Genomic DNA, 20243 nt, shown 5'->3' with positions numbered 1-20243 from the left:
GGCCGCCACAGCTCGCCCTTCTCCCGGCCACCCCGCCCCGCCGCAGCCGGGCAGGGATGCCCCTGCCCTTCCCGGCGGCCTCGGGCCCCTCCACCTGCTCGCCGGGGAAGGTAGGTGCCGGCGGGAGCGAGGGGCGGGGAGGAGGCGAGGCCGCCCCGGGGGTGGGACGCGAGCCGGGCCAGGCACCGGCCCCTCCTCCGGGGTCCCGGTCCCGCGCTGTGAAGTGGGGAGGCTTGTGAGAAGTTCCTCCCTCCTGGAAAGCGGGGGGCCAGCGGAGTGGGGACAGCTGCCCCGAGGGGTGCCTGGCACGGCCTCTCCCGTGCCACAGAGAGGTCACCGGCTCTCCACCATGCCTGTCTCTACTTGAGAGGTTGTTGCTTATGTCTCCTGACAGGGCTGCCCAGAGATCACCCGGGATCACCTTCCCACCCCACCCCTACACGTGATCCAAAGCCCCCTGAAAACCAGCAGGCCGCTTTGTGGTCGGGGCTGAGGGGTGGGAGGGGAGGAAGGCCGGTCAGCTGATGGCAGGGCTGCTGCAAGCTTGTCAGCCTGGGGGCCGCAGGGGGGGGAGGATGAAGGGGAGAGGTGGGGGCTGTCCACCAGGACTAAGCTGCCCAAGCCTCCTGAACGTCCACTCTTTGTCTGGCCTCACTTTCCCTGCCTGGGCAGCGGGAGGGCTAGGGTGTGTCTGCGTTTGGTAAGAATCCTAATCGGATCCAGCTGGGGAGTTGCCCCTCCTCCAGCTGTAGTTTCCCCACTCCCCTCGGCTCTGGCAGGGGCTGGCCTGGAAAAGCTGTGTCCCCAGTAGGCTGTTTCTATGCCAGAAAGAATCCCCACTAACGCAGACCAGAGACAAGATGTTGCTCTAGCCTCTTCTGTACATTTGCCAGCCCTCAGGCCAGAGCGGGAAGTGGGTGCCACAATCCCTTCCTGTCCCCACAACTCTTTATCTTGTCATATGACTGTCTACTACATATACTGCGCCTGGCGTTCAGTTGACGCCCCTCTTATCCACAGCCCCCATGCTGCTCTCCTGACTCCTGAGGCACCCTACGAGTGTATGCATCACACACACGCACACACACCACACACACACACACACACTCAGCACCTCCCAAGCCATGCCATGCCCTACAGCCACCACAGCCAGCACCTATCTACGAGGCTCATTCAGCCAAGTCTAGAACACTCTGGAAGTTGGCTCCACTGTGACCAATCCATCAGTGACGGCAAGGAGGCACAGGTTCTGCCCATAGCTCTGTGGATACAAAAGCCACCCTGGGAGCACCCTGATCCAGGACCACCCCCTCGCAGCCCTCCCGGCCTTTGTCCTCGCTTCTTGCTTCATCTCTTCTGTATGGAATTCTCTTCACTGACCTGACTTTATAATGACTCTCTGGCCTGTTACACATTCAAAACTCTGAGCCTGGAGCAGCAAGTTGTGCGTGTGTGCGCATGTGTGTGTGTGCGTGCATGCGCGTGTGTGTGCGTGCGTGTGTGTGCACATATGTGCGCACGCACATATGTGTGCGTGCATGTGTGCGTGTGTGCGTGTGTACACGTGCAGGGGAGCACCCCAAGGCATGTACTCAGCACCACTCCAGAACGGGAGCATGTCCATCTATCTGTGTTGTCACCATGTCTCTTACAGCCCCTCCCTCCCCTCAGCCCCTGCTGGGTCACTGCTATGGGCAAATGGCCAGCAAGGCACCCACTTTGCCCTGTGCTCGGGAGTGGGTTTGCTACCGGAATGCCCCCATGCTTCTTGGCCCTGGTAGGAATTAGGGCTGTGGGTTGGTGACCTTGCTGCTCTGGGACCAAGTAACTCCTTGTCCCTTCAGGCAAGCAGATGCTACACGGAGCCTGGGGGAGACAGAGGAACTGAAACAAAGTGTTGTGTGCCCAGGCCGCCTCTGCCAGCTGCACAGTGCTCTTGTGCCTTACCTCTGGGGGGAGAGGACTCTAGTGGCGGGGAGAGCCATCCAGGGTCTGGCCAGCAGGCCACAGGCCCATTCCTGCCCAGCCTCTCCTCTCCCACTCCTTGCCTCCCCTCCCCCACTCCCACCCGGAGCTCCTGCCCAGGGCCTAACAAGCAGTTCATTGTGCCTCTGGGAGCCGGCACGGGCAGCCTGCGGGCCTGGTGCCCACAGTGGCCTGCTTCCTGGGTCCTTGAGCTCCCACCCAGCTGATCTCAGCCCCCTCCCACGGCCAGCCCCTCCGCCCCCAAGCCCTGGCTTGAGCCAAGAGGGCACAGGCACTGCCGTCCAGCTGAGCCTTTCCTTCCTCCTTCCTTGCAGAGGACAGGCCAAGGAGAAGCTGACACACCCGGAGCCCTCCAACTTTGACCCCAACATGCAAGGCCCGTCTAGCAGCCTGCCAGCTGAGCTCAGCCTGGACGACTTCATCCCCAGCCACTTCCGGGCCTATGCAGGGCCAACCTTGCGGGGGTCACGGGTGAGTGGAAGGCAAGGAGGAGGGTACACTGTGCATCCCCCCAGTTAGTGGGAGCTCCAGCAGATTAGGTGGGGGAGAGAGAGAGAGAGGCTTGAAGGGATTTAGAGGGTGGAGAGAGTCTGAAGAGAGCTCCCATGAGCCTCCATGGCTCCCCTCAGGTCAGGCTGGCCTGGATCCCTCACTGTGGGGTGTGGGCTATTCCTTGGCAGTCATCCCTGGCCACTTCTGCTGCTCCTGGCCCCTCCCCACAGGTGCCTGTGATCCGGAATGGTGGCTCCAACACCCTTAATTTCCAGTTCCACGACCCTGCGCCCAGGACTGTGTGCAATGGCTACACCACCTCACCAAGGAGAGATGCTTCACGGCACCCAGGTGAGTGTACTCAGAAGCACCTGCTGTGTGAGTCCCACGTGGGAGGCGGGGACTGGAGCCCCGTGGGCCTTCGCATCCCATGCTATTGGGTTGAGAGAGGGTAGCAGAAGTGCAGGGACTCAAGGCCACAAAGGTTCCCAGGGCCTGCAGCTCGGCTCAGGGCCTCTCCCCTGCACAGTGTGTTATGCTGACCTTGAAGGAGGAGTGCCAGGGAGGGAGCAGACTGCCATAGCTCCTCCTTCCCCAGAAGACGTATCCTGAGGCCAAGGAGAATCGCCTGGGTGGGGAATGGAAGGGTGGGGAATGTTGGCTGGAAAAGAAGCTGCTGCTCTCCTGCCCCGTCTATGCTCACATAGTCCAGCTGGAGGTAAAAGCAGTAGCTTGAGGACTGGTCAGCCATGTCCCAGGGTTCTGAGCTCCTGGGAACTTCTGAATACAGACCAACCCTGAGGCTCACAGTATGTGAGGGACTTCAGTCATCTACCAAGTAACTGCTGGCTGGGAACCGGTATTTCATATCTGTAACCCTAGCTACTCAGGAGGCAGAGATCTGAGGATTGACATTCAAAGCCAGACCTGGCAGAAAAGTCCATGATACTCTTATCTCCAACTCTTATCCCCACAAAAGCTGGAAATGGAGCTGTGGCTGAAGTGGTAGAATGACAGTTTTTACAAAACAACAAAACTAATGGACAGTGCCTAGACTCTGAATTCCTCTAGTTCTGGCACCATAAAAACAAATGACAACAACAAAAACCCAAGTAATTATTGAGTACTTGCAGCATGTAGGCTCTATAAAGACATTTTTACAAGACTCAACTCATGTAGACCACCCATATCCTAGGAGAGAGGCACAATATGAGCATTAATTACCGAGGAGCCTGCATCTCAGAGACGATCAGTAGCCAAGGCTATGCTGAACTTCAACTACAGGTCCATCTGTGTAGAAGCCCTTAGGCTGCTACACTAGCTACTTAAGGGCCAAAGGTTCTGGGGAAGTTGGCGATTAGCAGCCACAATTGGGGAATGAGCTTCTGTCCTCTTTGCCGTCTGTGCTTGGGTACAGCAACACTCACTAGTTACCAGGGAGTCTGCTAGTTATTATCCTCTTACAGAAGTGGAAGTTGAGTTCCTGAGGGGTTAACTGATGTGCCCAAAGTCTCACAGCCAGTAGGTGGCAGAGCTGGGGTCTGAATTCAAGTAATGATTTCCAGCCTTTATTTTGCAGACACTTAGAAGGGTCCCAGGAAAGCAGGATTTGGGGGGGGGGGACACAGTCTCCTCTCCCTCCCTCCTCCCTCCTCCCTCCTCCTCCTCCTCTTCCTCCTCCTCCTCCTCCCCCTCCTCCTCCTTCTTCTGCTTTCTTCTTCCTTCTTCTTTCTTCTTCCTTCTTCTTCCCGTTGTGGGGCTTGAACTTTAGGGCCCATGTGCTGTCTCTGAGCTCTTTCGCTAGTGCTCTACCACTTTGAGCCAGAGCACCACTTCTGGTTTTCTGATGGTTAGTTGAAGGTAAGAGTCTCACTGGGGGGGGAGGTCTCAAATCTCACGGACTTTCCTGCCCAGGCTGGCTTCAAACCACAATCCTCAGATCTCAGCCTCTTGAGTAGCTAGGATTACAGGCATGAGCCACAACCACCCAACTACAAATTCCATTTTTAATCTATCTTAAGAAATAAACAAAGTGGGAAGAGGTAACAAGTGTGACAAGTAACCCCTCTGTACATTACCTTGACAATAAAATTAATTTAAAAAAAAACGAAATAACCATGCAGGCACTGGTGGCTCATAACTGTAATATCACCTACTTAGGAGCTTAGATCTGAGGATCTCATACAGCCCAGGCAGAAAAGTTGGTGAGACTCTTATATCCAATTAATGGGAAAAAAAGCTAGAAGTGAAGGTGTGGCTTAAGTGGTAGAGCACCAGCCTTGAGGGAAAAAAGCCAAGTGAGGATATGAGGCTCTGAGTTCAAGCCCCAGTACTTGCACAAAATAAAATACACAGAAGCCTGTGGTGGTGCTTGTCGATGGAGAGATTTGTAGAGTCTACATCATCTACTCAAACAAACAAGGAAATGTTGAAACTTTGAGCTCTCAGAGATCAAAGTTCTAAGGAACACAGCTTCAAATAAAGGTAGGAACCGTCCATCTTCAGCGAATGCTCTCCTGCACCTCCCCCACAGACCCTGCATGGTATCAGACCTGGCCAGGCCCTGGGAGCCGGCCCTCTTCAAGCCCAAAGACCCCTGCCTCTCAGCATGCCCAGAGCTGGTCAGCCACATGGACCAGGGACAACAAACATCGGGACAAGCGCTGGGTCAAGTACGAAGGAATTGGGCCTGTGGATGAGAGCGGCATGCCCATTGCCCCCCGATCTGTAAGTCCAAGGCTGGGGGAGAGGGGGGCAGATGGGGGTGGGGCAGGGATCTGTACTACTAAGTTCCACTCCTATGTGTGAGATGGGGGTGTGGCATAAAGACTGTAAACCCAGACCACCAAGCAAGGGGTTCAGCCATGGTACATTTCAGAGGATCATGAACCTTGTCACCAGTGTTCTGGGGTCTGAGTTGCACAAGTGAGGGGAGGTCTAGCTCTTGAATTCCTACCAGGGTCCTACAGGTGGAGAGTGACCACCATAACAACTGAACTTGGTGGGAGCCTTCTCTGTTTTGCATGTCCAGGGTCAGGCAGGGCTCTCACAACATTATAATCCCATAAGTAACTATGAATGAGAAGGCCTCAGGTCTTCTACCTTCTACCTCCCATCTACCTTCTTCTATCTACCTTCATGTCTCAGGCCAGCCACGCTCTCTGCATGCCTTCTAGCACTGTTTGGAAGCCCAGGTGAGGTGGGTGAGATGAAATATGCCCCCCACCACGTTATTACATATTATTACGTACCATTACCTAGAAATACGTGTTCTTGTAGTGTAAGACACAAGAAAATGGAGGAAAGAAAAGATAAAACATGTAAACCACACCAAATCTCACAAGAGATCGTCGCCATATACACTGATGGAAGTCCTTCCTCCATGGGTCTCAGTCATATGTGGCGTGCTGCGTGAAGCTATAAAGACATCAAAGGGACATTCCTAGCTTACCCAAGGGGTTCGAGGTGGCCAGAGATAGAGCTCACGAAGGAAAACCGTTTGTGACTTGATCTGGAAAAGAAAGGATGGGCGAGCTGGAAGGCCTGACTTTGCATTTTCTGATCTCAGAGTGTTGGCAGCCCCAGAGACTGGTATCGGCGAATGTTCCAGCAGATTCACCGGAAAATGCCAGGTTAGACCCCCTGCTGGAGCCCACTCTCTAGAGTAGACTCTGGCAGCAAGAGCCTGAGAGGGAGGGGCAAAAAATGCAAAAAAAATGCATAACTGCTTATGAGATTCTTCACACTCCCGGGCTCTAAGGTGAGTGGTTCCTAAAATAGGCTACCTTGGTGTGGGGGTGCTTGAATCCCAGTACTCAGGAGGTAGAGACCTGAGAATCTCAAGTTTCAGGCCATCCTAGACTACACAGAAGAACCTATCAAGAAAACCAAATGAAAAAAAGGAATAAAGGAAGGAAGGAAGCAACCAAGGAAAGGAGAAAAAGAAAAGAAAGAAAGAGAGCTGGGCGCCGGTGGCTCACGCCTATAATCCTAGCTACCCAGGAGGCTGAGATCTGAGGATCTCGGTTCAAAGCCAGCCCAGACAAAAAAGTCCATGAGACTCCAATGAACCACCAGAAAACTGGAAGTGGTGGTATGGCTCAAGTGTTAAGAGTGTTAGTCTTGAGCTGAAGAGCTCAGGGACAGAGCCCAGGCCCAGAGTGTAAGCCCCACAACAGAAAGAAAGAAAGAAAGAAGGAAGGAAAGAAAAGAAGGAAGGAAGGAAGAAAAGAAAGGAAAGAAAAAAAAAGAAAAAGGAAGGAAGGAAGGAAAAGAAAGAAAGAAAGGAAAGAAAAGCAAGGAAAAGAAAAGAGAGTCTTCTTATCCACTCTCCATGCTTGGGACCAGCAGTGGCCTCTAGAACATCTTGGACCTGAGGTCAAACCACTATACCATAAAGGGTGACCACCAGCTGTGGTCAGTGTCCGCAGAGGGTTGGGGAGCCTCTGAGATCCTGCCAGGCTGCAGTTCTCCCATTCGTGGTCATTCCTGGTGGTGAAGTGTTAGTTCTTTCCACAGCCCCAAATGCAGCAGTGCCCGCCGTCGACTTCACACTTGACTATCAGGCACTTAACTGAGTATGATTCTAGATACAAAAATGTAACAAGAACCAGATAGACCTTCACTGTGGCAGATGGCAGGAGGGGCCTAGGATGAAAATACAGAGGCCAAATTTCCTCTGGAATGGTCAGGGAAGGCCCCTGTGAGCAGCTTGGGGCTGGGGAGTGAAGGAAGCCAGGGTGACCGTGAACAGTGATCCTCAGATCTCAGCCTCTTGGGTAGCTAGGATTACCAGCAGAGGGAGCTCCAAAGCCCAGAGGGAGAAGCATGCCTGGTGGCTGGGAGCAGTGGGCACCTGGGACTGGGCTAAGAAGCAGAGAGGGTTCATGGTCAGCTCACACACCCGCCTTTGAGCCTATTGTGAAGATTCCAGCTTTTTGCTCTGCAAGAGAGCAGGAGCCACAGGGATGGCAGAGAAGGCTCTGCCGTGCAGATGAGATGGTGGGGAGTGTGACAGATTCCCCTGCTTGCTCACACTGAAAAAGCCCATCCATGAAACTGCCACTTTAGGCTAGAAGGGGTGCCATTGAACAAGATGTATTGTACTTATAAACTGCTTTGTGAAAGTACAACTACTTAAAGATAATTTATTTTTAACCTGGGGTGGGGGAAACAACTAAACCTCTTAAGTTAAAAAAAAATCTAAGCCAGGGGCTGGGAAAGTGGCTCACTGGTAGAGTGCTTACCTTGCATGCATGAGGCCCTGGGTTCGATTCCTCAGCACCACATAAGCAGAAAAAGCCGGAAGTGGTGCTGTGGCTCAAGTGGTAGAGCGCTCACCTTGAGCTGAAGAGCTGAGGGACAGCGCTCAGGCCCAGAGTTCAGGCCCCACAACCGACAAAAAAAAACAATCTAAGCTAGATCAGGACAGTGGCAGGAATGATGAGAGACGTGTGGGCATGTTATATCCAAGCACACATGCACACACAGTAAATGCTCTATAGAGTGGCTATGCTAAACTGTTTAGGGACTAATAACAAGGAAAAAGTTGGTACATGTTAAGTTCAGGTGGGTATTTTTTAGAGTTGAATCCTTGGATATGACACTTGTGCTTATAGAGAGCTAACTGTACTTTAAAGTCCTTAAGGCAGATGGGCACCAGTGGCTGTGCCTGTAATCCTAGCTAATCGGGAGGCTGAGATCTGAAGATCTGTGTTCAAAGCCAGCTCAGGCAGCAAGGTCCCAGAGACTCCATCTTCAAGTAACTGACAAAATGCCAGAGAGGAGTCATGGCTCAAGTGTTAGAGTGCCAGCTGTGAACAAGAAGCCAAAGCCAAGTGAGACCTTGAGGCTCTGGGTTCATGCTGCAGACTACCAACAAAAATAAACAAATAAAAGCTTTAAAGTAGCCGAGATCATCTAGGGAGATGGGGAGACACCGTCCATGGGTGCTCAGAGGTGAGCAACAAGCCAGCTAAGCAGACAGAAGGTCTAGCCAGGGAGGGAGGAGACAAACCAAGAAAGCAGCAGCCTACCTACTTGTAGTCAGGTGAGAGGAGAGGGAGGGAGGGGGTGAGCTGTGACAGATGCTGCCAGTGGTCTAGCAAGATGAAGACTTGGGGTTGATCATTCAGCTGGCTTCTTGGAGGTCACTGGAATCCTTGGTAAGAGTTGGGTGAGATGCTCAGTCTGCTATGAATAGGAATGGGCCCAGCAGAGAGAGGAAGATGGGCTCCGGAGAAGGGTATTTTGGTGGGCCAATTGGACAGTAGCTCTTCCCAGAGAGCCTCAGATCTTACTGCACACCGAAAGTGGGTCCGGGCAAAGGGATTGAGAATTAAAGGGAAGGGAAAGGAATAGTGGCCAGGGCAGTGGTCAGGAAAGGGTGTGTATGTGTGGGAACAGGTGGGAGGAGCTGCGTGTGGGCAAGGCCCTGCCCCATTGGCTGGCCCAGGCTTGCAAAGGCAGGCATTGGAAGCCCTCCCCCGGCTGCTCTCCCTGGGGACATTCTTCAGGTCCTGACTCAGCCCTCAGCCCTTGCTCTGTGTGTGTGAGGGGGGTGGGGGGTGCTGGGATTGGCCAGGCAGCCTCCTGGGGCGCCCTGTCCCATTGGTGACCCAGTACTTTCTGTTCCCAGACCTGCAGCTGGACTGGACCTTGGAAGATCCACTCAAAGGTGAGGGGAATGGGCTGGGCTCACTTGCCTGAGCAGCCCTGTGCCTGCCTGTAGCTGGAGAGGAGCTGGGACCGGGGACCCACCTGGCTCTCAAGCTCCCTAGGTAGCAGGATTTAATAGGAAGAAGTTTTTATAGCTCATGTCAGGAGCTCTAAATTCAGAACTCTTCCTTCCTTCCATGGGATCCCTGCTCTAGCACATGTTGGCCAGATGTTCCCTGGCCCCTCTTTCCTCATCTGTACCATGGACTCTCTGCCTGCTCCAAAGCTATTCTGAAGATTTTGTAAAACGTTTAGGGCAAAGCCTGCATGCTGCTGCCCAGGGCCCACCTCTGCACCTGGGAGCCAGTCACTAAGGGGCTAGGGTGGAGGTGGGTTCTGTCACCTTACGGGGTTATCCAACTTCTGTCCCTGCCTGTCTTCCTCCACCTCCAGGGATTTCCTCCTGTGCCTCCTCTGCAGAGCCCAGGTATCCGGGGGCCCAGCAAAGACCTGCCTCCAGGACTGGCCACCAGCCAGTGACTCCTAGCCGGTGAGCTGCACCTGCCATGTCCCTGAGGGGGACTGGCGCCCCCTTGTGGCCACATCTGGCACAGACTCGGGGCCCAATCAGGTCTCTACCACCCTAGATTTCCTGATTTGCCCCGTCAAAAGAGAAAGGTAGTCTTTCCTAGTTTGGAAATTTTTACATACTTTTACTAAAATCATGAATATTTGTGTTTTCAGGAGGACTTCATCCCTTTAAGGATTTAGGGGTCATGTGTGGGGGGCATCATGGGGACTGGGGTCAGAAACTGTTAAGAGCAGACTGGTGCTGTGGCCATCAACCCAGGTTCCTGCCTAGATATAGAGAGGCATCCTACAGAGAGGGGAGGTGGAAAATCTTCCCTCTGTAAACACATCTGGAGCCCTGGAGGGGCTCCACCCCACCCTGAGAATGTCGGAACTCTGTTACATCCATGAGCTGCTTGTGCCCTCTACCACAGCCGTTGCTGACCTGTGACTTAGGCATCATCAATGAAAGAGAAACAAGAGATCCAGACAAAACCCAGAGTTTGGCTGGGAATGTAGCTTAGTGGTACAGTGCTTGCCTAGCAAGCATGAAGCCCTGGGTTTGATTCCTCAGCACCACATACACAGAAACAGAAGTGCCACTGTTGCTAGCCTTGAGCAAAAGAAGCTCAGGGACAGTACCCAGGCCCTGAGTTCAAGCCCCAGAACAGGCACCAAAAAAAAAGTTCAGAGTTGGGATTCAAGCCAATGCATTGCCAGTAGCCATGTGATCTTGGGTCATTTAACCAATCAGAGTCTAAGTATCCCTCCCTGTCTTATAAGTGGGTGCCACGGGAGGTATATATAGGCATCCTGCATCATGATTGGCACAAAGCCAGTCCAATACAGGGCCAATTACGACTAGAGCTTCCTCCCATTAGGAACAACACATTCCATTCTCATGATCACGTTTAATTACTAATATCAGAGGAAAGGTCATAATTATAGCTAACAAATCCTGACCCCCTGGTTAGACATTCCATCACTGGCTAAGCTTGATGTAGGAAATCTGGTAGAAATCTCCAGATTTGAAACAGCATCTGGGACATTAAAGGCAGCCCGGATGGTACAGTGTAGTGCCTCTGTGGCCGAGGTGGCCCCTAAATCCACCCTCTGCCCACGTTCTGTGGAACAGATGCCTCAGGAGCCTCTTGTTCTGGGCTGTTTCCTCGGAATAAGATGTAACCCTTTATCCTTGGCCATGGGTGTAAGACCATGGAACCAGAAGAGCAGCTGCAGGCATGCAGCACATCAAACACAATGCCGGACGCTCAGCTGAAGGAAGGCCAGTAGGAAAGGGTTGGCCACCCAGGGCGCTGATGTTTGTGCCAGACCTTCTCCTGGGCACTTCACCTTCATTCCCTCACTGAATCACTCCCACTGACAGGTCTTCAATAGAGCACCATGTAATTTTCCCCAAGTGCTCTCAGCGACTCAGGTGGTAAAGTTGGAACTTGTACTCTTGCATACTTTCACCATACCAGTTTCCACAGGAAGGCGCCGGGTGGCATAGATCCATTGGGCTTGGATAGACAGAAGGCTGTTCTTCCAGGGTTGTGTGCTCCTTCATGCCTCAGTTTCCCTTTAGAAACAGAAATGTTACTCTCTTTCTTCAGAAGCTGGGAACACCCTGAAGAGACACCTAGAAGCACCTTAAACTATAACCCTGGAGCAGCCTCGGGGCTCCAGCCTACAAACCAGGTAGCCCACTGACCACACTCCCCACGGAGGGTCCCCCCACCCCAGCATGCTGCCTGGCCACGCCCCTCCGTAGAGCTGGCACAGACAGTGCTCCCCAGGAGAGCATGGGGGTGGCTGCAAGTCCATGGTGTGCAGTCTGAAAAGAGCCTCGGTTCTCCACATCCATACAGGTGTCCAAACGCCGAGAGAAGGTGGAGAATGTTTGGACAGAAGATTCCTGGAACCAATTTATGCAAGAAATAGAGACTGGGCAGAAGGTGAATGTCACCAGGTCTTCTGGGGGGGGCGCATGTATCCCTCAGCTGAAGCATTTGGAAAGTGTGTTTATTCCCTTGCACGTTCCTTTCCTACCTTTTAGCCCAAGAAACCACTGGTGGATGACCCTGTGGAGAAGAGCTCCCAGCCCATCGAGGTGAGAGAGGAGCATGGGACAGCTGTGTTGAGGATCAAAAGCGGGGAGTCAGGGCTGGGAAGGTGGCTCAGTGGTAGAGCACTTGCCTTGCATTCATGAGGCCTGGGTTCGGTTCCTCAGCACCACATAAGCAAAAAAAGCCAGAAGTGGCGCTGTGGCTCAAGTGGTAGAATGCTAGCCTTGAGCTGCAGGGCTGAGGGACAGCGCCCAGGCCCAGAGTTCAGGCCCCTGACTGACCAAAACAAAAAAGCGGGGGAGTCTGGGTTCTGAGAGTCCCCGTGAATATGGGGAAAGCCTGGGGAAAAGGCTCTGATTCTCGTATCTCTGGAACCCAGAATGGTGCCTGGCTTAAGGTAAATCCTTAAGATGGGTTGAGCCGAACGCAAGCAGGAATTGGAAATAAGAGTCTCTGATTTGTCTGCCTGGGCTGGCTTTGAACCTCAATTCTCAGATCTTAGCCTCCCCAAGTAGCTAGGATTATAGGCTGGAGCTAGGATTACAGGTAGGGGTGCAAGGAATTGTTGAACGTGGAGCTCAGCTTGGCCAGGTGGAGTCTGCTCTGGGGAGAAGAAAAAGCAGAGCGGGGGACGCTGTGAGTGAGCACACGGGTACATGCATGTGTGTGTGTGTGTGTGTGTATCACACAGGACGGTGAAATGGGCAGCATGGGGGGAGGGGCAGGCAGGGGTGAAGCCAGGCCATGGAGGGCCACAGAAGTTGGAGAGGAAACAGGGAACCCTTCAGGCAAACCCTTCACATAGCAAAAAGTAGGAAAACACGATGGCACTGCCAAGCACCCCGGCGTGCTAGGTAGGAGGCAGGTGGCAGGGTGCCCACGCTGCCGCCTTGAGCCCCCCTTCTGTGCCGGAGTGGCTATCCTGCCCCCCACAACTCCTCAGGCCTGCTCTTGACCAAAGCACGTGTGACCTGGCTTGCAGCCCACATCTGACCTCTGACCTCCGACCAGCCCACCCCCACCCCCAGTGCACGGTTCCCCATCCAAATCGCCCCCCACACACCCCCAGATTCTGCTGGAGCGAGAGCTGGCCAAGCTGAGCGCGGAGCTGGACAAGGACCTGCGGGCCATCGAGAGCCGGCAGCCGTCTCCCAAAGCAGCCATCTCGGGGAGCACCCCCTCCGCATCCCCCAACATAGCTTCTTCCTCCATGACGCTCCTCAAGGTACCAGCTTCCACCCTCAAGGTGTCGCCTCCAGCGTGCCCCCCACCCCGGTACCAGCCTCCCCCTCCCCCGGCTTGGGGCGACCCCGAGCGCACTTCCAGCCCTTCCCGCTCTCCTTACAAAACGCGGGGCGTCCGAGGGAGCCCTGGGGACCGTCCGGGCCCAATCCTGACGTCAGGCCTGGGCCGCGGCCCGCCCGGCCGCCCCGCCGCGCCGCGCCCCGGACCCATCTCCAGCCAGGCTCCGCTCCCCCGCCGCCCCGCCGCGCCCGGGACCCATCTCCAGCCAGGCTCCGCTCCCCCGCCGCCCCGCCGCCCCGCGCCCCGCCGCCCCGCCGCGCCCGGGACCCATCTCCAGCCAGGCTCCGCTCCCCCGCCGCCCGGGCGTCCGCCGCGCCCGGGACCCATCTCCAGCCAGGCTCCGCTCCCCCGCCGCCCCGCCGCCCCGCGCCCCGCCGCCCCGCCGCGCCCGGGACCCATCTCCAGCCAGGCTCCGCTCCCCCGCCGCCCCGCCTCCCGTTCCCGCCCCGCGCTTCCTCCGGCGCCGCTAGGACCCCGCGTCCCGTCCGCCCGCCCCTCCCCGGCACAGAACTTTTCCGGAGGCGGGCGGCTGCGGCTGCCGGGCCCGGTCCTGCCCGCGATCGCGCCCCTTCTCCCCGCACAGAGCTCGCCGGCTCCCCGACGGACCCCGGAGCAGCGGCTCCCGGCCAGGTGAGCGGCGGCGCGGGCCGGGGCGCTGGCCGGGCCGGGCCCGGAACGCGGGCGGCCGGGAGGGGACGTGGCCGAGTGTCGGGCACGGGCGCGCCCGGAGCCGGGGGAGTGTGAGAGAGGAGGGGGCGCGGAGAGCGGAAAAGTGGCCCGGGGGCCCCCTCTGGTCCCGCTGGGGGTGGGGCGGGAGGCTGCACCCCGCCCCGAGCCCGGGCACCGAGGCACCACCCGCGCCTCCGCGCGCTCGGGCCGCCTCCCCTCCTGGCCGGCCCGGGCCTCACCCTTGCCTGCCCCGCTGCTCGGGAAGCAGGACATCCTGTGGAGAGCCCGGGACCCAGGAGATGCCTTGGGGAGCAGCGGGGAGGGGGGCGGGAAGATCTCGGGGAGTCTGGGGTGGGAGCTGAAGCCCCCCATGCAGGTGGCGCGCGCTCTGTACCCCTGCAGCCCCGCCACCGCCTGGAGGTCCAGCTCCCCGCATGCGCCTTACCTGGGTCCCTCCCGACCCCTGAGCCCCCACAGGATGGCAGATGGAGGAGGAAGCCCCTTCCTGGGTCGTAGAGATTTCGCCTACCCTTCTTCAGCCCGAGGTAAGACCAAGACCAGTCCTTTTTCTTTTTTCTTTTTGTGCCAGTCCCGGGCCTGATCACTGTCACTGAGCTTTTTTTGATCCAGGCTGGTGCTCAACCACTTGAGCCACAGCTCCACTTTTGGTTTTTTTCGTGGTTGGAGCTAAGAGTCTCAGGATGGCTTTGAACTGCAATCCTCAAATCTCAGCCTCCTGAGTAAGGTAGGCTTGCAGGTATGAGCCACTGGCGACCAGCCTGTGGTGTTTATCTTTGTCCTCACCTGGACTCTGCAGGAGACAGCAGACAGGAAGGTCTAAAGCCCCTTGCTCGTGCGGTGTGGCATCTGTCCTGTGTGGGGACAAGGTATCACCCCATCCCCACCCCAGCCCCAAGCTGAGATGTTGCTTCTCCACAGAGTCTAGTGCCCGGGAAAGAGGGAGCAGCCCAGTCAGGAAGGAAGAGAAGGTAGGGAGGGGCAGGGTCCTGGGGCAGGGAGGGCCTGGGGGGACCCCTGTTCTTCCAGACTGCCCCAGCCTGGCTGAGGTGGCCCACTCTGTCCTCTCCCCTGCCCAGAGGAAGGCCGCGCGGCTCAAGTTCGACTTCCAAGCACAGTCCCCCAAGTAAGTGGCCTGCTCAGTCCTTCCTCTTCCACCCTGGGCCACCTCTGCTCCTCTGCTCTGTAGAAGAGGGAGGCCCAGGACTCCAGTGGGGCATCCCCAGAGGGGTAGAGGAGACCGGGCATGCCCTGGGCAAGGGTCTGGAGCAGTAGAGGTTAGGAAGGCCTCCGCTTCCTGCGCTTCCTGTGACATTCTTGCTCTGGTCTGCAGGGAGCTTACTCTGCAGAAGGGTGACATTGTGTACATCCATAAGGAGGTGGACAAGAACTGGCTGGAGGGAGAGCACTATGGCCGGATGGGCATCTTCCCCGCCAATTATGTGGAGGTGAGTGGGGGAAGATGAGAGCCAGCTGCAGCCGGCCTGGGAGAGACTTGGTTTCCTAGATATAAAACACTGAGGGTCAGGGCTCACCCCGCCCCCTCTCTCTTTGGCCAGTCCTGAGGCTTGAACTCAGGGCCAGGGGCACTGTCCCTGAGCTTCTTTTGCTCAAGGCTAGCACTCTACCATTTGAGCCACTGTGCCACTTCTGGCTTTTTCTGCGTATGTGGTGCTGAGGAATCGAACCCAGGGCTTCATGCATGCTAGGCAAGCACTGTACCACTGAGCCACCGTCCCAGCCCCCACCTCTCTCTGAATGTCTTTGACCTGGAGGAGTTTGACTCAGGAGATGATCACGTCATCTAGCTTCTCAGCCTGAAGCCACCATGCTATCAGGGTCGCAAACATTCCCCACTCAGAACCCTTCTTTCTAAAGCTGCCTTTGGGGGGAGTGAGCCATCTGAATCCTTGTCCTAGTTGACAAGTTGAATCGTGGACAAGTGTTTGGCGGTTCACAAGGCACACATGAATGTCTTCTTTCACCGCTATACCTGTTGCTCTCACTACTTGGGGAATGAGAGAGTTTCTTCAGTGTTTCAGAGATTGTGGTTCTTAATGCAAGTTCTAGACTTGATAGAAATCTACAGGTGATCTTTGGTGATTGTGATTGTGAGTAAGGAATGTCAAACTGCCTAAATTATTGGCATAACACTGTTTATACTATACATGAGAGTCTCATGGCCTTAAGCTAGGCTGGTGGCTCACGCCTGTAATCCTAGCTACTCAGGAGGCTGAGATCTGAGAATCTTGGTTCAAAGCCAGCCTGGGCAGGAAAGTCCATGAGACTCTTATCTCCAATAAGCCACTCAGAAAACCAGAAGTGGCACAGTGGCTCAAGTGGTAGAGCACTAGCCTTGAGCTGAAGAGCTGAGGGACAGCGCCCAGGCCAGAGTTCAAGCCCATGACCGACAAATAAATAAATAAGTAAATAAATAAATAAAGTTTCGTGGCTTTTCCTGCCCAGGCTGGCTTTGAACTACAATCTTCAGATCTCAGCCTTTTGAATAGCTAGAATTACAGGTGTGAGCCACCAGCGCCCAGCTGTGTCTCATCTTTTTTTAATCTCAGAAGTGATTGTCCTATATCTTTTTTCCTGGTACAGCTATGTGCATTGTCTCTTATTCTTGCCAAAGAACCAGATTTTGATTTTGTTACTTTCTCTCTATTGTTTTTGTTTGCAATTTCATTAATGACTGCCTCTTTATTCATTCCTTCTTTTTGCTTATTTTAGGATTCATTTGCCTTTCCTTTTTTATATTGTTAGAGGAAAAGTTTAGGTTATGGATTTAAAATTTTTTCATCTTAAGAAAAGCATCTGATGGTATGAATTTCCCTCTAGACACTGCTTTAGCTGCATCCCACAGATTTTTTTATGTGGTTTTTTATTCAACTTGTATATTTCATTCAACTGTACGTTAGGATCATTGTTTAATTAAGGCTTTTGAATTAAGACCTCCCTTACCCACAGTCTAATCTCTCGGTGCTGAAATTTCACAAAGTATATACAAGAGTCCAGTCCATCAGTGGACATTTTAGTGTGAAATAGCTTAGCTTCTTGGTTTTTATGAGCAAGATGAAACAAAGAGAACATTAGGATTTGGGGGCCCCTGAAAGGGGTTGAAAGGGAGGAGAGGGACCAAGACACTCAAACACAAGCCTCAGTTTTAGAACAGCGTGGCTCCTGCAACTTGGAATATTTCATTTTCCTCCATGGTCCAACTTGACATTTAACTGGACTGACTTTCCCTTTGCACATCCAATTCCCCACTCCACAGTCCTCTGCTGAAATTTCTTCCTCCAGGAGGCCGCCTGGGACTAACCCCTGTACCCTGCTCTGCTGTGGTTTCCCTTCCATTTCTGGGGCTGTGCCTGGCACTGGCATCCCTCTGGCCAGGGGCATCTCTTGCCCACTCATTTTGTTTTATTGTTTCACCCTCCCAAGCCCAGGTGATGCCACGTGGCATTTCTTCTGCAGGTGTTGCCTGCGGATGAGACCCCCAAGCCCATCAAGCCCCCCACCTACCAGGTGGTGGAGTACGGAGACGCCGTGGCCCAGTACAACTTCAAGGGAGACCTGGAGGTGGAGCTGTCTTTCCGCAAGGTGGGGCCAGGCAGGAGGTGGTAGGGTCTGGGGGGACAGGTGAAGACATAGATAAAGGTGCAGGTGCAGATAAAGGTGCATAGAGTCAGGTATGAAATGGACTGCAGGAAATGGCAACAATTTTTTTCTTTGTTTTTAAAAAAAGTCAAGTATTCCTATTTGTTGTAGCCTTGCCTGTGCTTGCGTGTGTGTGTGTGTGTGTTTGTGTGTGTGTGTGTGTGTGTGTGTGTGTGTGTGTTGGTCCTTGGGCTTGAACTCAGGGCCTGGGTGCTGCCCCTCAGCACCCAGTGGAGCCACAGCTCTACTTCTGTCTTCGTGGTGGTTAACTGGAGGTAAGAGTCGCAGAATTTTCCTGCTTGGGCTGGCTTTGAACCATGATCCTCTGATTTCAGCCTCCTGAGAAGCTGAGATTACAGGCATGAGCCACCAGTGCCCGGCTCTGTACCCATTTTTTTTTTTTGTCGGTTGTGGGACTTGAACTCTGGGCCTGGGTGTTATCCCTGAGCATTTCAGCTCAAGGCTAGCGCTCTACCACTTGAGCCACAGCGCCACTTCTTGTTTTCTAGTGGTTTATTGGAGATAGGAGTCTCACGGTCTTTCCTGCCCGGGCTGGCTTTGAACCACGATCCTCAGATCTCAGCCTCCTGAGTAGCTAGGATTACAGGCGTGAGCCACTGGCGCTTGGCCCCATTTTTATTTATTTTATTTTTTGCCAGTCCTGGGACCTGAACTCAGGGCCAGGGCACTGTCTCTGAGCTTCTTTTGCTCAAGGCTAACACTCTATCACTTGAGCCACAGTGCTACTTCCAGCTTTCTCTGTTTATGTGGTACTGAGGAATCAGACCCAGGGCTTCATACATGCTAGGCAAGCACTACCACTAAGCCGCATTCCCAGCCCCCTGTACCCATTTTTTTTTTTTGGGTCCGGTTGTGGGGCCTGAACTCTGGGCCTGGGCGTTGTCCCTCAGCTCTTCAGCTCAAGGCTAGCACTCTACCACTTGAGCCACAGCACCACTTCCGGCTTTTTTCTTATGTGGTGCTGGGGAATCGAACCCAGGGTCTCGAGCATGCAAGGCAAGTGCTCTACCACTGAGCCACCTTCCCAGCCCCCCCTGTACCCATTTTTAAAAGCTGTTTTTACCATCTGCAGGTAGGTAGACCCTGAGGGGTATAACCTGCTTTTTTTTTTTTCTGTCAGTCGTGGGGCTTGAACTCTGGGCCTGGGTACTGTCCCTCAGCTCTTCAGCTCAAGGTGAAGGCTCTACCACTTGAGCCACAGCACTATTTCTGGTTTTCTGAGATAAGAGTCTCATGGACTTTCCTGCCCAGGCTGGCTTTGAACTGAGATTCTCAGATCTCAGCCTCCTGAGTAGCTAGGATTACAGGCGTGAGCCAATGGCACCCAGCTAACCTGCATTTTTTTTTTAAACACAAGGTCTTACACTATCCTTTAGCTTTTCTGCTAGAGCCTAGCTCTCTACCACTTGAGCCACAATTCCATTTCTAACATTTTGCTGGTTAATTGAAGAGTCGCTTGGATTTTTCTGCCTGGGCTGGCTCTAAGCTTGATTGTCAGGTCTTAGCCTCCTGAGTAGCTATGATTATAGGCATGAACCATCTGGGCTTGGTTCTTGGCTGTTATTAGAACATCATAATAATAATTATTATTATTTTTGGTCAGGTCTTGGGGCTTGAACTCAGGGCTTGGGCACTGTCTCTGAGGGTTTTTTTGGCTCAAAGCTAATGCTTTACCACTTTGAGCCACAGTTCCACTGGAACATAATTTCTTTTTAATTTTTATTTTTGCTGGTCCTGGGGCTCGAACCCTAGGCTTGAGTGCTATCCCTGAGCCCCTTTTTGCTCAACTCTCGCGCCCTACCCATTGAGCCACAATACTACTCTGGCTTTTTCTGTGAGTATTTGGAGATAAGACTCTCACAGACTTTCCTGCCTGGAATGGCTTTGGAACCACAATCCTCAGATCTCAGCCTTCTGAATAGCTGGGATAACAGGTGTGAGCCACCGGCACTGGCTTAAAACATAATTTTTTTTACTATAGATAAGGTGAAAGAAAATCTTTTGGGAAAAGAAGGCAAGGAACTGGCCTCAGATCGGTTGCTTTTGGGGAGTGCCAGGCAGGGGCTGCTCACAGGGACACAGAGGGAAGGAGCTGGCTGGATGGGGGGTGATCTGGCGAGGGTGGGAGAGGCCTGGGCTAGGAGCCTCCTTCTGGCAGCTGCCAAGATGGTGGTCACTCAGCGCCCAGCCTTCCTCGGGATCAGTAACGGGAGGTCGGGACCCGGTGGCCTGTCCAGTGCTTCTTCCAGGCCCTCCACCCACTTCACTTGCATTCACAGCAGCCTCATGGGTCTCTCCCCTTAACGGCTTGAGGGAACCAGGCGCAGGGAGGCAGAGCAGATTACCCAAAGCCGCAGGGCTTGGCCTCGGCCCAGGGGGTTTGCCTGTGTGTGACCAGCTCTCTATGGAGGGATAGAGTGCTGAACAGAGGCGGGCAGCCATGTCAGGTTGGCTTCCCAAAGAGGCAGGCCTGGATTTGAACTCAGGGCTGCCCAGGCTCCTGACTTCACCTTCCAGCTGTGTGACCTGGGCTGGCCTGCTGCGCGCTCCGTGCGGGGTGGCCGCGGACACGCGTGGGGCTCCGTGGGGCCCCAGGACAGCCTTCCTCCCGTCCCCAGGGGGAGCGCATCTGTCTGATCCGCAAGGTGAACGAGAACTGGTACGAGGGGCGCATCACGGGCACCGGCCGCCAGGGCATCTTCCCCGCCAGCTACGTGCAGGTGAACCGCGAGCCCCGGCTCCGCTTCTGCGAGGACGGCGGCCCCCAGCTCCCCGGGTCTCCCCGCCTGACCGCAG

General features: G+C 54.5%; 1 protein-coding gene across 1 annotated transcript in view; it reads left to right on the top strand.

Annotated features, from left to right (window-relative positions):
* The window catches only part of Sorbs3 (sorbin and SH3 domain containing 3), a 22947-nt gene continuing 2704 nt past the window's right edge, over positions 1-20243 (top strand). The window contains exons 1-18 of the mRNA XM_013034412.1: positions 1-110; positions 2301-2457; positions 2709-2829; positions 5012-5205; positions 6047-6110; positions 9116-9154; positions 9589-9685; positions 11322-11406; positions 11577-11663; positions 11765-11818; positions 12844-12999; positions 13663-13709; positions 14151-14293; positions 14688-14737; positions 14846-14892; positions 15100-15214; positions 17244-17369; positions 20066-20239. Coding sequence (XP_012889866.1) covers positions 2356-2457; positions 2709-2829; positions 5012-5205; positions 6047-6110; positions 9116-9154; positions 9589-9685; positions 11322-11406; positions 11577-11663; positions 11765-11818; positions 12844-12999; positions 13663-13709; positions 14151-14293; positions 14688-14737; positions 14846-14892; positions 15100-15214; positions 17244-17369; positions 20066-20239 — 1701 coding nt within the window. The 5' untranslated portion in view covers positions 1-110; positions 2301-2355. The remainder of the gene's footprint in view (positions 111-2300; positions 2458-2708; positions 2830-5011; positions 5206-6046; positions 6111-9115; positions 9155-9588; positions 9686-11321; positions 11407-11576; positions 11664-11764; positions 11819-12843; positions 13000-13662; positions 13710-14150; positions 14294-14687; positions 14738-14845; positions 14893-15099; positions 15215-17243; positions 17370-20065; positions 20240-20243) is intronic.

Source organism: Dipodomys ordii, unplaced genomic scaffold, assembly GCF_000151885.1.
Source record: "Dipodomys ordii isolate 6190 unplaced genomic scaffold, Dord_2.0 Scaffold189, whole genome shotgun sequence".
Lineage (NCBI taxonomy): Eukaryota > Metazoa > Chordata > Mammalia > Rodentia > Heteromyidae > Dipodomys > Dipodomys ordii.
This window is presented reverse-complemented; position numbering and strand designations above follow the sequence as displayed.